This window comes from Trichoderma evansii (assembly GCF_050947405.1).
Source record: "Trichoderma evansii strain SZMC 28006 chromosome Unknown GGI43scaffold_2, whole genome shotgun sequence".
Taxonomy (NCBI): domain Eukaryota; kingdom Fungi; phylum Ascomycota; class Sordariomycetes; order Hypocreales; family Hypocreaceae; genus Trichoderma; species Trichoderma evansii.
Window position 1 is genome coordinate 2,601,873 of NW_028145204.1, and position 15,449 is coordinate 2,617,321.

General features: G+C 48.1%; 5 protein-coding genes across 5 annotated transcripts; 3 read left to right on the forward strand and 2 right to left on the reverse strand.

The window, feature by feature from the left end:
* Positions 1-402: 402 nt before the first annotated feature.
* On the forward strand, positions 403-2,481 carry GGI43DRAFT_379888 (uncharacterized protein; the record flags this gene model as incomplete). The annotated part of the gene is made up of 1 exon (XM_083202904.1): positions 403-2,481. One exon carries the CDS (start codon positions 403-405, stop codon positions 2,479-2,481), a length of 2,079 nt encoding a protein of 692 aa, XP_083065363.1.
* Positions 2,482-2,567: 86 nt separating this feature from the next.
* On the reverse strand, positions 2,568-5,648 carry GGI43DRAFT_394523 (tRNase Z). Its single transcript, XM_083204768.1, has one exon. The coding sequence runs from the start codon at positions 5,554-5,556 to the stop codon at positions 2,746-2,748; it is 2,811 nt and encodes a 936-aa protein (XP_083065364.1). The 5' UTR covers positions 5,557-5,648; the 3' UTR covers positions 2,568-2,745.
* Positions 5,649-6,674: 1,026 nt separating this feature from the next.
* On the forward strand, positions 6,675-7,697 carry GGI43DRAFT_394526 (flavin reductase family protein; the record flags this gene model as incomplete). Its single annotated transcript, XM_083204769.1, has 1 exon — positions 6,675-7,697. One exon carries the CDS (start codon positions 6,678-6,680, stop codon positions 7,392-7,394), a length of 717 nt encoding a protein of 238 aa, XP_083065365.1. The 3' UTR covers positions 7,395-7,697.
* A 484-nt stretch (positions 7,698-8,181) lies between these two features.
* Positions 8,182-8,963, forward strand: GGI43DRAFT_394527 (uncharacterized protein). The gene has a single exon (XM_083204770.1). It carries the CDS (start codon positions 8,379-8,381, stop codon positions 8,766-8,768), a length of 390 nt encoding a protein of 129 aa, XP_083065366.1. The 5' UTR covers positions 8,182-8,378; the 3' UTR covers positions 8,769-8,963.
* A 52-nt stretch (positions 8,964-9,015) lies between these two features.
* On the reverse strand, positions 9,016-10,062 carry GGI43DRAFT_394529 (uncharacterized protein). Its single transcript, XM_083204771.1, has 2 exons — positions 9,615-10,062; positions 9,016-9,564 (listed from the first exon to the last, which is right to left on the reverse strand). The coding sequence occupies exons 1-2, from the start codon at positions 9,818-9,820 to the stop codon at positions 9,108-9,110; spliced, it is 663 nt and encodes a 220-aa protein (XP_083065367.1). The 5' UTR covers positions 9,821-10,062; the 3' UTR covers positions 9,016-9,107.
* Between the last annotated feature and the right edge of the window lie 5,387 nt (positions 10,063-15,449).

The window sequence follows — 15,449 nt, forward strand, 5'->3', positions numbered from 1 at the left end:
AGCAAATTTTCGAAGACTATCACACATAAAGAGATTGTTTTGGTCATACCATGGCACGTCATGTGGCCTGCCGGCACTGTTTGTTTGTCAAAGAAAGAAGGCATTGTCATTCACTGAAGCAATGTTGTTCAATTCATGTACAGATGCTTGGTTGTTTGCCTTTCCGAGTCTTGTGAACAGCAAGACTGCTTGGGGTTGGATATTTAATAATGACTTGGGACGAAGAATGGAAGTAATACAACACTAATTGCAGCATCTACATCTATCTCTGGGAGAACATTGCTATTTCTCTGCTGCTCCTCATAGTTGCGATTCTCCTAATCGATATTTCTTATGTTTTATTTTTTTTCCCTCTTTTTCTGATAGTGAAGTTATTATTGCTTGTCAAGATAGGTTGCCAATATGAACGTCTTGCCCCTCGATGATCTCTCTGACAGGGCAGTCCGGCGGATCACCAAGATCCTCTACATGGACGCTACTAATTTCTGGGACGATGAATCTGAAAAGTGGCTCAGAAAGCAGAAGACCAAAATTAAGGAGCTTACCAACCCCGAGCTGTTACGTCCTGAATCTACCTTTTCTCGGGCAGCGATGAAGTTATCCACTCGCCACCAGAAGGCGACATTATGCTCAGTACACGATAAGCTAGATCCCAGAGTTATTCGCAGCTTGCTATGGCATATTGCTTATGAGAGCACGGCCGAGACAAATCAGTATCGAGTGCTGCGGATAAAGGGGAAGTTGGAGGTGAACTTGGAGCGACACTCTTCGATTACTGGAGAGGAGCTGGAACTAGTAGAGAAACATGAAGAGGATCTGAACTGCAAGCTGAACGAATGGCTGGATTGGACGAACGAGATATCGGCGCTGTGGCTCGGCGAAAGGCAGTACCGCAAGCTATGCCGTTCCACAAAGAAAGGCTTTCTCCCTGATTGCGTCGAGACGAAATGCGAAGCGTGTATGCTAGCGACTGTTGGCGGGTGTACCTCCTATCTGACGGCTCTTCGAGCCAGTCTACTAGCTCGACAGGCGTATAAGAAGAAGTCGAAAGACAAGGAAGTTCCTCCGCCGCCGTTGCTGCGAGTAATCGATTCGTGGATATCGCGAACTGAAAGCGAAACCAAAGAAAGTATCAACAGCTACAGCGAAGGCCTCGTGGATCTGCTGGTGGAGATGCGTAAATTGGCCAGGAGATTGGAAGATGAACAGATTGGAAGACGCAAAAGAAGAGGGGTAGCTCCACTGCCGGCTTGGGGTGGTCCAGGAATGGTGACATGGACAAAGGATGGGTTGCCGGAACCGTTGCAAGATAGGCAGAGGAAGAGGCCTGCGCAGAAGAATACGTGGAATTGGACCGTGGAGGAGGTGCAGACTTCTAAAGGGACAATATTTGAAGATTCTGGTTCTATGATGATGAGGGGTGGCATTCAGACGGATGTGGAATTTAGTGATGAGGAGGATGAAAACGAAGAACAACTTCTCGACGGAAATGGCTATGATGAAACAGACGGCAAGGATGTGATCAAGTTTGAAGACAAGGGAAAAGGTATTGATGAAATAGGCGGCAGAGCCATGTTAACTCTTGAAGAGGCGGCAATCGATGAAAGGTCTTCAGTTAGAGACAGCCATAACAGTAGAGACTCGACACAAGAATCACGCAGAATAGACGTTAAAAGCACAAACACCCTGGTCAGCCTTTACGACTGCTATAGAGCACTCCCTGAACCTCACAATTTGTCAAACTCTCAAACTCCTGGTAGTGTTTCTCCTTTGACCGTTGATACTCAGGAGAGTACTTCTAGCTGGACGAGTGGAGTCGTAGACGATGATACTGATATTTACGACGACGATAGGCGCCCAGCTGAAAAACATGTTACTTTCTGCGGTGTCAATGATGCTACCGAGAGTGCTGATAATGAGAATCATGAAACTGAGCTTGCTACTCCTGCTCAGGATGATGGCGGAGCTCCTCCTGCAGCATCGAGCGTATATTCATGCGATGAACCGAATAAAGATAGTAACCGTACCGACGGCGATGACAACAAAAATGTTGTAGACAGTGCTGCAACGACGACCATGGCGGTTCCTTTTCTCGATGAGAGTGCTACCTCAGCGACTGCAAATCCATTTGATGTGGGACTGAAACCTCTTTCACATTACGAGCGAGAATCAGCCGTGCCAGCGCCGCTCGATTGTATGGATGTAGAAGTGGACGAAATAAAGGAAGTAAAGGAGCAGGATGAGAAGGAAGATGAAGAAAATATGAGAAAAGAGAAGCTCAGGAACGAAGCTTTGGCAAAGTTGGAAGGCAGAAGAGATCTTGGGAAAGAAGACGAACAAGCAAAGAGTGAGATTTCAGCGACCCTGGAAGACAATAGAAAAGACAAGGAGCAGGAGAGCGAGGGTTTGGCAAAGTCGGAGGGCAGTAATAAGCCTGCGTCGTGTTTTGAGTCAATGGGATGGGGTGCGCCGAAGGAGTAAGATGATGATTGTTTGACGGTACTATTTAGTTTGCTTGGATACGTGCAAGTCATTTTTTGTATTTATGCGTAGCATTAGATGGCGGTATTTGTAAAGTAATAGAGTGGTTTTATTGTTTAGGAGCGATGAAGAGAGCTTGAATCAACTCAACATGCCTTGATCTACATTCATGTTTCCATGTCTAATATCTCTAATCATAAAGGGGGTAGTGGTAGCACGTCCAGTATCCATCGTCCATCATCATAATATGCTTTTAGCACTAAATCAATCCGCCAACTTCTCCATAAACCGCTGCACCGAAGGCAAATAGCACGCCGCCTTCTGGAAATCACCCAACTTCACCGCCATAAAGTCAAATGCCAGCAGCACATCATGCTCGACGCCCTCGACGCGATCCCTCTTCAATGAGTCTGATTTGGAGTACCGCTGCGAAAAGTGCGTCAGCAGCGTTCGTCGAGCTTGCATCTCGCGCGCTACTCCCAGCGCCTCGCCCATTGTGCTATGCTTCTTGGCCTTTGCGTGGTCCTGCTTGTCGTCACCAAAGGTACACTCGTGCACGAGGAGGTGCGCGCCGCGGCATTCCTGGGCAAAGAGCTTCGAGGGACGACAGTCGCCTGAGTAGGCGATTTTAAGACCGGATGTGAGCTCGAGCTGGGTTCCGAATGAGCGCCAGCAGTGGGGGACAGGTACACGCTTGATGGACGCCAGGCCAAAGTTCTCTTCACCGAGGTCTTCTTTGGTGGTCAGGTCGCGGTCTTTCTCCTTCGGGAAAGGGCAGCTGGGGAATCGCAATCTATGAAACCCAATGTCCTCAATCTGGGACAATTCCTCCAGCAGGACCCGATACCGTCCAATGCAAGATATTGCGAGCGTGGCGTTGCTGTTATCTTTCAGAGTCTGCTCATACCATGCTTTGATGAGCGAGGGAGTGCCCATGTGGTGGTCTGCATGGACGTGGCTGATGACGATGCATCGCATATTACGCAGAATATCTGCCGCTTCTTCAGCGTCAAAGAGACGTCGAATCTGGCCCAGAGTTCCTTCGCCGCAGTCGAGAAGATAGTTTCCGATTCCAGGAACTCGAATAAGCGTAGCAGAGACATTTCTGTATTTGCTAGGCACGGACGACCCTGTGCCAAGAGGAATGATCTCCGCGTCTCTGTTGGGAATATCAAGTTCCTGTTCCTCAATCCGCGCCACAAACGCAGGATCTGTAGCTTCAGCATGAGCCGCCTCGGCCATCTTGAGAACTTCCTCGTCCACAGACTCATGGGCCTCCACCAGATCTGGGAATGGAGCGATAGCTTGATCGTCGAATACGAGGCGTGGCATGAGCTGAAACTTGTGACCGGCTCGTCCCAGCTCAATTGAAGAGCCTTCTGAAGGGGCAGGATATCGAACTGTGTTTTCGAACTTGAGGAGAGGGAACCGTTCAGGATCGATTCGGCGTAGCTTGGTCTGTATAGTCGCTGCGCCGGGATGTGTGATCATGTTTGGACATGAATCCTCGGTGCAGAAAATGTGCTTGATGTTCGGATGTTTACCGATAAACTCCTGAATTCGTTGATCATAGGTCGCATCTGGCCCCACGATCCAATACATGACGGCAATATTGTCCATCAACTCCTTATTTTCCCACTCAGGTCGTTCCACGAATGATTCAATAAGATCCTGGCTGCCAATATCCGCTACAATCAGGCCTCTTCCCCGCTGTGTCTCTCCTAGAACCATTTCAGGTGTTACTAGACCATCCTTGCCCTGAACGCTCTGGCCAGCAGTCAGCAGTTTAAAGTCTCGAGGTTCGACTCCAAGGGATTTCGCCACTGGAGCATTGAATTTTCCTCTGCGGTCATGGGCCTTGATGATGTAGCTCATAGAAGTCTCGCCGTAAGTCGTCCGAGGAAGAGGGAAATGGTTGATTGCGAGAGTGTTGTCGCTTCTATCATCCACACCAATCTCGCCAAGCTCGGGGAAATGCCACACAGTGTCATCCGGATTCGGCAGCTTGACACCATCAGCAGCATATGGGCCCTTGTATAATCTTATATTGCTGTTCTCTATGATAGCAGCCTTGTCTGTAGGCTTAAGATCTCGTATCTTCTTCGGTATCAGGACAGATCTGTTCTTCAAGCTACCATTGAACATGATCCGTTCGACAATTGCGCTCGCTACCTCGGGGTCTGATGTGGATGCTCGTGGCTGGAAGGAGTCTTCATCTGAGGACGCATCCTTGGCCGAGTTTCTATCTTGTGTCTGGCTGTTGCGTCTTCGTTTTCGGGGGCTGCTCGATCGTGCTCTCCGTACAGGTATTTTCCAGACTTTAATCGCGTCGTCCGACCAATCTGGCTCGAGGTTTGTCGCATCCACCGCTCGTGGATCTGTCCTGTGCTCATAGGTGCGCACGCAAATAGGCTGTCGAAAGATGACTGGCCGACATGCCGCCAGCGTGTGGCACAAATTGTCCGCTCCGTGAACTGCAATTCCAGCATGAAGAGTCTTATTCAACAATTTCTGGCCCTTCTGTTCCCTCTTGGCGTTTTCCTGCGACGTGAACTCCTTGGCTGACTCAATGGCTCCGCCGACGCTGAGCAGGTAGCCGCAGAGGCCGCCTAGCTGCTCCCAGTTGACGCTGCCGCTGAGAAAGACATGTTCGGTTCCTCCCATGTGAATCTTGCGGCTTCCAAATGCTCGCTGGGTGCCCTCTGAAACGCGGCCAAACACGTATGAGCGCTTGTCATGATGCAGGTAGATGCAGGTGCCTGGAGTGTCGGCCGAAGGCACAGAGGCAAGCTCGACGGTGGTAGTCATCGTAGTCGAATCGGCGTGGCTCTTTTTGAATATCTTGGAATACAGCCTCTTTGAATAATGCTGCGATGGTAAATGTGAAGCGAGTAATGAATTTTCTAGCCGCAGCTGTCGCGGTTTTGTAGGATCGTAGAAATAAGATGTAGCGCTTCGGCCTGCGATGGCGAGGGTGGAAAGCTGCCGTGACCGTCTACCGGCGAGATTGAAGAGATGATGGCGGAGTGGAAATGATGCAGAGTAGACGAGGCGCCGGGATACACATGGTTCCATCAGCGGGAAAAGAGGGAAAGAAGCAACAAAGAAAAAGAGCCCAAGGTTGGCATTTGCATCTCAAGCTACAACCCCACGATAACTTTTTTTGTCTGCGATAGTGCCGATAAGCATCGCTGCTGCCGGAATGGCGCTTGTAGGTGGTTTAGCGTGCTTACATAATGCATCTCTCTTGAGTCACTCCCCGTATATTAGCTCCCTAAAGCTTCATCCATATTGCCGTCAATGTCATCTTCGGGGCATCTCACTCCGCCCTGGCGATGAATTAAGCTTTTACTTTCGGGCTATTCAAGTCGTACTCGGTTCCTATTTATGGTCAGTAGTGCGAGTTTATACGGGTCTTCTCGCCTAACGAGGTTAATTTTATGCATCTTGAATCCTTGTTGCAGAGTACCTACATGTCGTATCAACTACGAGACATACGACGATGGAGTCTGATAACACCCCCAATCAACCATGGATAGCCTATTCTCGGGAATTTTCCAAAAGTGACCTTGTCCTAAAACAGGTTGTTTCGTCAAGGCACGGTACTATTGTTTCCGAAGATCGCGGAATATGGCGTGGCCTTGATCCATTCGGTAACCGATATCTACGGAATAGATCTCACGGGCTGACATGTACCGATTTATAATAGACTTCTCGGCTTCTCATGCCATGTCCATCTTTGACCCACTCTGGAATATACGAGAAGCCTTGTCATATTCCAAAAGAAGCAATTATTTTATCAGGTTGCCATCGCAGCTTGCAGGTGCCCATTTACCACTTGCAGAGATTTTCATCACTAATAGTAGGTGTCTGTCCAGTGAATTTCTCATACAGTCTGTAAATATTAGTACCTTGGCGTGGCAATCCTGACTCCTTTCAGCAGTCTATGTCTCGTTTGTATCTTGTAAAGGAGTACCTTATGTAGTATTGCGGCTTATGAATTTTGCCTCGAGTATGAAATACGCCCAAGTGATAGAACAATTTGGCCTTTGGTATGCGGATGGTGAATCCTAGGTAGTTGAAGTATACAAAAGATGTAGCTCTATTCGTTATGTATAAGGCGGCCTGTCTGCTGCTAAAGCTACTAAGCTCTTGACCGTTGTATCAGCATCGCCATAAAATCAATATGTATTAAAATGATTCTCTTATCTTCTAATTTAACTCAAGTCCATAGGACTCACACCTCCAACTCAGTTTGGAAGCATGGCCAAGGAAGCAGTGTTCAGCTCTTCACCGCCACTGCTTCATCAACAACTCCTAAGGAGAAAATTGAAACAAAAAACCACGTCTCAGTCAATTCTTACTCAAAAGAACGCAACTTGTGGGACAACTACAGACTCCTCATCTCCGCCATAGCTCCTCGTCCTATAGCCTTCATCAGTACTGTTTCTGCCGATGGCAAGTCAGTAAATCTGGCGCCGTATAGCTACTTCAATGTCCTTGCACACGACCCTCCAACTTTTGCCGTTGGATTTGGACACCCGCCAACAGGGCCAAAAGATTCCTTCATCAACGTGTGTGATACACGAGAGTGTGTTATCAATGTCGTGTCCGAGGACATCCTGGAAGCTGCCAACGCCGCTAGCATAGATGCTCCCTACGGAATATCAGAATGGGACATGACTGGTCTCCCACCAGACTACTGCTGCGAGACGGTCAGGGTTCCACGAGTTAAAGAATCAAGATTCAGCATAGAAGCCAGAGTAGAATCTATAAATGAGATTCAAAGCAGAGAATACCCGGGGAGGATATCTTCGCGGCTAGTAATTTTTGAGGGAACGAGGTTCCGGGCGAGAGACGATGCGCTAAACAAAGAGCAAGATTATATATTTCCTGAGGTATGTCGTGGCTGATTACGTCGCCTTCCTTATCCCTTCATCTCTGGTCCCCTTTTGAATTTGACAAGCTTCCGACTAATAGCAAGATAGATTTTAAAGCCCGTCGCTAGTGTGGGAGGCGCTCTCTACTCCAAAGCGACTGAGCGCGTGGAAATTTAAAGGCCACAGTTTGAGGATTATACTGGCCATGACGAAACTAACAAGAAGCTTTCAAATGGAAGAAAGTGGTAACAAAAAAGGAGAAGAAGAATAAGCTGCTAAGCTGCTGGACACTTAGATTGCAATATCTACCGCGGCACTATGGCACCTGAATAAGCAACTGATGGCTCAGCTTGTAGGGGAACAAGGATCTTTTCTATGCTTGCTATACATTTACATGTGAATTTCACAGTATCAAAAATGTCCTACAATGACGTCAAGGACGACCCTTGCTCTAGGCTTTCTGCAATTTCTCAGGCCAGTCCCCCAAATTTCACAACGCTGGCGTTGGAACACGATGTGTTATTTAATATTCATTGATAATTGACAATACTTGAAGCATAAATAGACCAAAGATAGGTCCTTCGTACGCCGCCTGAAGAGATGTTCTGTTACCGAAAATAGTATTCTGTAGTGAAAAGTACCATTTTCAGTAGCGCTAAATCTAGACTAAAATCCACGCCATCCTCCGCTATTTTACTTTCTTGGTTTGGCTGAAATGCGGTAACGCGTTCAGGTTGGATTCGTATTATAGCGTGTGGGTGGGGAAACCTAGGCGCATTGAAGAGGAAATATACCAAATGACGACATAGCATAAACGGAAGCGAAACAAGTATTTCCCCTTACCTTGCCACTCTGGATATTTGTGTTTTTCTGTCAAAGGCATAGTCAAAACATACCTTATCCAACTATATCCACCTATATTTGAAAGTCTATCTCTTTCTCTTCCTATCCGAATCTCTCTCTAATCTTAGCTTATCCTATGTTGTCTTGTCCTCTTATATTACAATAACAACAACAATGTCAAGTTCTACAAATGAAAAAGAGCCACCCAACTCTGCAGAAGGCTTCGGTTCCAGTTCCGAGAATGAAGCTGCTCCACCACCCCAGCCTTCACGCCGCCAAAGAAAAACAAGGCAAAAACCCGCCGTCTACAGCGAGACAAGCAGTAAAGGCAGCACAAGTACAAGCAACAGCAACCTTGCGCCGCTCAACCAGTCGCTCGTACCTAGAGCGGTGGGCGAGGTGACAAACACGGCGGGAAATGCTCCAACTGGCACGATGGTTACGCAACAGCCACCGGCGAAAGGAAAAAGCTCAGCACTGAGGGTACGGCTGGATTTGAACCTGGATATTCAGGTGGAGATAAAGGCAAAGATTTACGGGAGTTTAGAATTGACAGCGCTGTAAGTTATTCTTACTTTTATTCGGACTGCACCTGGGCTTGAATATATAGTGTCTATTTAATTATTACGGAGAAGGGAGAACAAAAAACATGGTTATTTCATGCAGATAGCATCTTTGACGACAGCTTTCATATAGAGAATGGCGCAACATAATACATTAACCTGAGCTTCTTTATCAAGAAATTATTAAATCATGCAACAGCGACATGGATCAATCATATTTTGACTAAAAGACTATTTACAGTTAATGTTGATAAGTGAGCAAAAAGAAAAAAAGAATGTCGAAGATATGTACTCAAGTCAGGATGTAACGAGTGATCTTTTGTTGAATCCGACCTTCGGATCAACGACCAACTCCCTGCGCCTGATTATTATTTTCCATATCCTTGCGATCAAATGTCGGACACCCTTCAAATTCTCTAGTCTTTTGTAATCCGTGACTCTCAAGTGAACCTTGGCCACCAGTGAATTCCTCCATTGTCTTGGGAGGCAAGACTTTGGTCCCGTGGTGTACCCCGGTGGTGTGATGAGTTTCATGAATAGGAGCAGTCGTGTGGACAACTTTTGGAGCTACCGTTTCTTTTTGGATCACCGGCTGGACGTGCTCGTGAACGTGATGGTGCCATTGCTCACCGGAGACGGCAGGCGCTTCAGAAGATGTATGGGTGGTGTCATGGACAGCAGATGTGTCTTTATACTTGGCTGCATCGCGTTTAAGAATCCCTTTAAGGTCCTTGTCGTTGCCGTGCTCAAAGGTTCTTTCCTCAGTGGGTAAGACCTTGTGAGAATGTTTCTCGGGGCTGGATGTACGATGTTAGGATAAGTCTGGACAATGGTGGGATCGACTGACAGAATTTCTCTATCTTGAACTGGTTGAACCGTTGTATGGTGATGATCTTGATGGACCTCTTTATCAAGAGCCGTTCTTACAGCTTCATGCTCCTGGGGCCGAACATGCTCGTCAGTCACAGGCCGTCGCACTTCTTCGTCGACGGTAGTCGTGTGTTTTCCATCCTGAGAAAAGAGGTTGTCAACGACTTTCTTAGCTTTCTGCATATTGCAATAGTATGTAATAATATATTAGCAACAATAATTAAGAGAACTCAATGCGTAACTCAAAGGATTGCGATATGCGCGCATATATATTGGTTCGCTATTATCTCGCGCAAGCAAGCAAGCCCAGACACACCATCAACTTAGTCTTATTTTTCACAAAAATAATGCACGTCATGATAAAGCTACTTTGCTTTAGCAAGTCGTTTTGTGATGTAGGTGGTCTTTTCATGGTGATTTATGATTTAGTAACTGACTTGCGTGAAGCGTGTACATATAGGACAGATTAAGGCGTGATTATTGAAAGGCGATTGCAGCGGCGCTTTTGTCGCACCAATGAGCTGATTACATTTTAGCTCCGCTTGTCTGAAAGAGAAATAGTAGGATAGTTAATCATCATTCGCCTCCGAAGGGCTGTGGGCTGCTGCGCTCTATGATTCAAAGATGATAGTACATATAGTGTATTGTTTATTTCGTACGGCGTAAATAGGAACACAAAACAAGCACTAAATCAAGATTGTGCTTTGATAACAGGCCATCTTCATGGCAAGCTAAATTAACTTAGTAACTCCATTAGATTATTTAAGTTTCGATTAGGTTTTGCGCCAATTCAGTATAAATCGCCCCAGTACTTCATATATAACGTCATAAGTGTTATGATTTGCATGTTCTTGTCTCCGCCGTAGCAATCGCTCCGTAACCAGTTCTTCGGAGCTTAAACTCCGAAGTCAGTTGCTCATTGATTCAAGGTCTAGAAAAAATGGTTCTCTACCATGGCAATTGTTGGATAGTGTGAAAGATTACAAACAGTTATGTCACTGTTGAAGCTTTATGAGCTGTGTCGGCTGGAACATCTCAATATTATTCGGCCTGCACTACCAGTATTTCTGTGTTCCCGGGATAGTAATGCTGATTCATATCTACTAAAGAAGTGCGAAACGTCTTTAGACATTTGTAATATCGTATCATCTTCATCTTTCTTGATGTTTGATAGCATAAAAGATGCCTTCCATAGGTGGGCAAAACGCCTGTTCCATCGCAGCGACAAGAGACGGTCGAATCACTCTACGTCTGATGAGGGACGCATAAGTTCTTATGCAAATCAAAATCACAAAAACGATGCTACCGAGAGAAATTTGATACAACCATCAAGTAATCTTCGAAATCTACCGCAAGAGACATCTGCCTTGGACACTGGCATGAATGCCGATGAACAGCATCCGATATCGCCACTTATAAAAGGCCCGCATCAACCTTCCAGCACTTTAGATTCACAAACGACATCGCCTATAGAAAATCAAGTCCCTACTGGAAAGAAAACTTCGGAATTCCCCCAATCTTCTCGAAATGCGGCCTATAACTCCCAGGTGACCGATGCAACTGTTCCGAAGAATCAACCACTACCTCTCAGCAAACAGTCTCAGGGTACGCAGCACCACGGGCACCATGAAGTCTACATCGATCGTAGCGTTCACACGCGCCCTGCTGTAATCCAACAGGAGATAAAGCCGCACATACACACAATTTATGAGCCTCGGCGTACGCGATCTATCCATTTACATGAGCACCGCATGTTGATTCAACCCATTGTTGACCCCGACTCAACGAAAATCACTCTATAGCACAGAGCACGAGATTGAATACTATACGAGTTTCTTTTTTTTTCTCTACTTTTTTCTTTTCTTTACAATCAAGGGAAGACATATTGACAAATAATCAGCGTAATATTCAAGTACAATGGTATACAAACATGTTAATCGTAATCAATCATCCCAATGGCCTCATGGTTGATAACCGAGGCCAGCACCAAAAAATATCATGTGAAACTCCCCTGCCACCGTCCGTGTACTACCATTCCCAAACCCATATATATCAAGAAAAGAAAAAGAAGTTTGTAATTCAACAGAGAAGAGAAAAGAAGCCGTAGTTGGTTGACGAGCGGCACCAAGGGCATTAGAAATAGAAACTTTGCCCTGGCCTAGAAATGATAAACTCACAGCCCAGCTGTGCTTCTCGCTCATGCTCTATCAACTCCTGCAATATTGAGTCTCCGGCTTCCGGTCCATCCGCTAACGTTTCCTTGACATGGATGATGATGACCTTGAGGCCTTCAAGCGGCTTTTTGACGGCGTGGATGGGCGGCGGTATCACTAAATTAGGAACCCCAAACTCATCTAGTGATAGCTCACCAGTGGGAGTGGCGATGTGCGGCGTATCGGAGTCAGGTTTGGTCTCGAAATAATACTCGGAGGGCATGTTGAAAGGATTGGCCGATTTAGGAGACACAGGATCGTCCGACCCGGGGCTCTGCATGGTTACAGGTGGAGCTTTTTTTCGCTGAACTTGTGCATCCTCTTCGGCATCACGCTTGCGCTTCTTAGACTCGAGGGCACGCGCCTTTCTTGCCATTTCTACTTCAGTGGCTAGAACTTGCATTTCTTCAATGAGATAGGCGGGCTTCAAGTGGCCAAATAGCCGCTCATCGGGCTGTGCATCAGTGTAGCTACACTCGACCAAGATAGCGGCTAACTTTCCGGCTGCAATCTTGGGCGCCGCCTCTTGCCAGATCAGTAGGTTGCGTGGACTGAGAGAAATGCTATCCGGCTCCACGTCTCCAAAGATGAGTACCTCGCGCTCATACGTCTCTTCCCGAATGAAATAGGCGCTTGAATCGTTAACGCACGGTCGTGGCTCGAAGTCACCTCCGCTAAATATCGGCGTCGAAGTACCTCCCTGAGGCATCATACTCGGGCGCCGTGAGAAAGCCGGCGGGTAAAGGTGGTTGACCGTTTCTCGGCGGGCAAAGTGCGATGCAAAGTCATGAATATGTGGATAGTAGGTGTTTTGCCGAAGGGGCATGCTTGACCCGTCTTGGCTGCCTTGACGGGTCGGCGGTTGGTTACAGAAAGATCCACGATGCGTGTGCTTCTCCATGCAATGGCCGTGACTCACGCTCCAAGTCTTGACGAGCAGCCCATCGCATACTTCCAGATAACCCTCGCCTAGAGCGGGGCTTCCACCTTCTACCAATCTAAGATACGTTAAAAGACCGGCGCCATTATTTTCGTCGCTAAGATTAGGCCAAATGACATTGTTGAAGATATGGTCCTTGAGGGCCTTGATTGTACCTGGGAGGCCAGCGAGCTTCTTTGGGCGAGTGCCTGGCAGGCCAGCTGTATTGATGACAAACGCAGAGATGTGATCAAGATGGGGATGAGTAATGAGATATGTATCAACGAGGGTGCGAGTGACATGGGCGGCATTTGCTGAAGCAGTGGTAAATGGTAGCTCTAGCCCCGCAAAAGGACCAGTTGTCAGAATCTGACGAGCAGGAGCAGATGATGGCGTCGGCGTGGGTGGCGGCGACTCGGGCAGAGCCTCCTCGATAAGACGTGTGATGGCAGACAAGTGAACACCTCCATCAACTGCTACTATTGAACCCTTGCGCCAGTTCTGGGGTACCGAACGAACCAGAAACGCAGTCGTATTAGACTCCTGGGGACCACCTCCAGAACCCTGTAAGCGAGCAATGCAAAAACAGCAAAAGGTTAGCCATTATAATTATGATAATTACAAGTTATACGTGTATATGGGGTGCATGATGCAGCTGCGCATGGCCATGAAAATAAGACGGCACACAATGTCGTGTGTAAGCCCGCTGTCAGATTGAGACGCTGCCCCACGATAAGCTGTGCCAATAGGACAGCGACTCTGGGCAGACAATAGCATAGCTCGGCTAGGCGTTTCATGCAGAGGGGTGTTTGTCCCTTGATCTGGGGCACTGGCCCCTGGCGGCAAACGCATCCCGATCGGAAATGCCACGGCCAAATTACCCGATCTGCTCCTATGAGGGCGCATCGCGTCCATGCCCAAGAGCAGCAGGAAATTGCAATCAGCATTGACGGAGGCCGCAGAGCAATTGCTCGCCTAGCGAATTGAGGAAGAAGGAAAATGAAGAAGGAAGAAAAAGAGAAGAGAAAAGCGCATCATAAGTGAACATACCAATATGATTACCTGCAAAGCAGGCGGCGATACAGCCTCGGTCATGGCGCGACTGTCGCTCTTAAGAGACTGCTGCTTAACGTCCAAGTCGCGATGGCAATGATCAACTGGGGCCGCAATTCGGTCGAGTCAGTCTGCAGATGCGCAACGCTCAACGCCGACGCTGTCCCAAACTCCAGAGGATTCTCAATTCGAAGTGAATCCCAAACACAAGCACAAGAGGCAGAATGCCGCAGGTATCTGCTTTCAAAGCGAAGACTAAAGAAAGTGTCCTTGGATCTCCTTGTTCAGTCCCAGTGGCGCTGGCGGCGAAAGGCACACGTGACCGCGCGGTTCCGGCTTTGTCTGGCAACCCCCACGAGGCGCTATTCGAGCTTGTTGCCCTGACTAGTCGCTTCGCTGAAGAGGAAATAAGATAGGAAACCGAGATGTGCGGGCGAATAGAGAAGATGGAGTGATGACGGTACACTCGAGGTAATTTTTTGCTGGCGGGCGCAGTGTCTAATAGTTCTGCCTGCTGGGAGGGACGGAAGGGTCTAAAATATTATGGGAAATTGGGAAATTATCCTCGGAAAGTCGATGCTCCCCCGGCGCCAAGGATCTTTGTCTGGCCTTTGCTTGATTCGTAGGTCCGGGTCGTGTTACCAATGAGTGCGAGTAATACTGGTGCTAGCATGTAGATACTTGCGCGTTGTATGTGAAGTGCCAGAAGGGTATGCAACGGCAGATGTGACGACGCTCTGCAGATGGCGGCTGTTAGGCTGGCGGATAGATATTTAGCAACACATACAGTAGTAGTATCGCGCTGGTATATATGCAAGCACCCTTGGCTAGCCGGAAATCCTGCCTTGTTTGGCCCGAGCTGGGAGCAGAGATGGTTGGCCAAGACACTATCGCAACACGGCTCGTCTCGCTGCTTCTTGTCTTGCACGGAACTGCCGACTGTACGTGGCACGGCACGGGGCAATAGTCGTCGTAGTTATAGCAGTAGTTATACTTGTAGGTGGTAGAGTAGAGCTGGCGATGACTCGTGATCCTGCTGGTGCAAGATGTCCAAGGCTTCCTTCTTCCTTGCGCGGATCCGTGGGCGAAAGCGTCGACGCGCGCCCTGTTTTGCGAACGTTTGCTTGCTTCACTTTCGCCTTGCTCTCTCTGCCCACCCCGCGCCGACGCAGGATCACGGCTCGCCTTTTGAACCCACTACTCACGGCCCTGGGCCTGCGCCGCTGCCCGCTCGCGGCACCGCAGGGCAGCGCAACGCAGCACAAGGGCCCGTCGATTCAGGCCGTTGATGATGTTAGCGTCGCCATTGTCACCTAGTCTCGGGGTCGCCGCGCTGTGGTTGCAGGGTTTGGGGCTTTGGGGAAGGGGGGTGTGCAAGAAAGAGGACCAAAAAGTGTGTGAGAGCACGCATGTGGCTTTCGTTGGTACGGCATCCAGGAACATGTGGTCAGGTAGTCGGTACTCGGTGCCCCACCAGCGACGACGCCGACGGCGCACATATTGGATGGGAACGAGATAGTGATTTATGTACTCGGTACTTTTCTCGGCACTGCCCCGCGCTTACTGGAACCTGTATACGAGCAATGGTACTACTCCAGGCATGCAATTTGGGATCTTTGAGGCTGAA

What these genes read in the sequence shown, in the direction of transcription:
- GGI43DRAFT_394529 (XM_083204771.1), bottom strand. Translation starts at nt 9,820, where the DNA reads ATGCAGAAAGCTAAGAAAGTCGTTGACAACCTCTTTTCTCAGGATGGA. An exon ending in GTTCAAGATAGAGAAATTCT is followed by an intron (nt 9,565 to 9,614) that starts GTCAGTCGATCC and finishes TCGTACATCCAG; the next exon opens with CCCCGAGAAACATTCTCACA.
- GGI43DRAFT_394527 (XM_083204770.1), top strand. Translation starts at nt 8,379, where the DNA reads ATGTCAAGTTCTACAAATGAAAAAGAGCCACCCAACTCTGCAGAAGGC.
- GGI43DRAFT_394523 (XM_083204768.1), bottom strand. Translation starts at nt 5,556, where the DNA reads ATGGAACCATGTGTATCCCGGCGCCTCGTCTACTCTGCATCATTTCCA.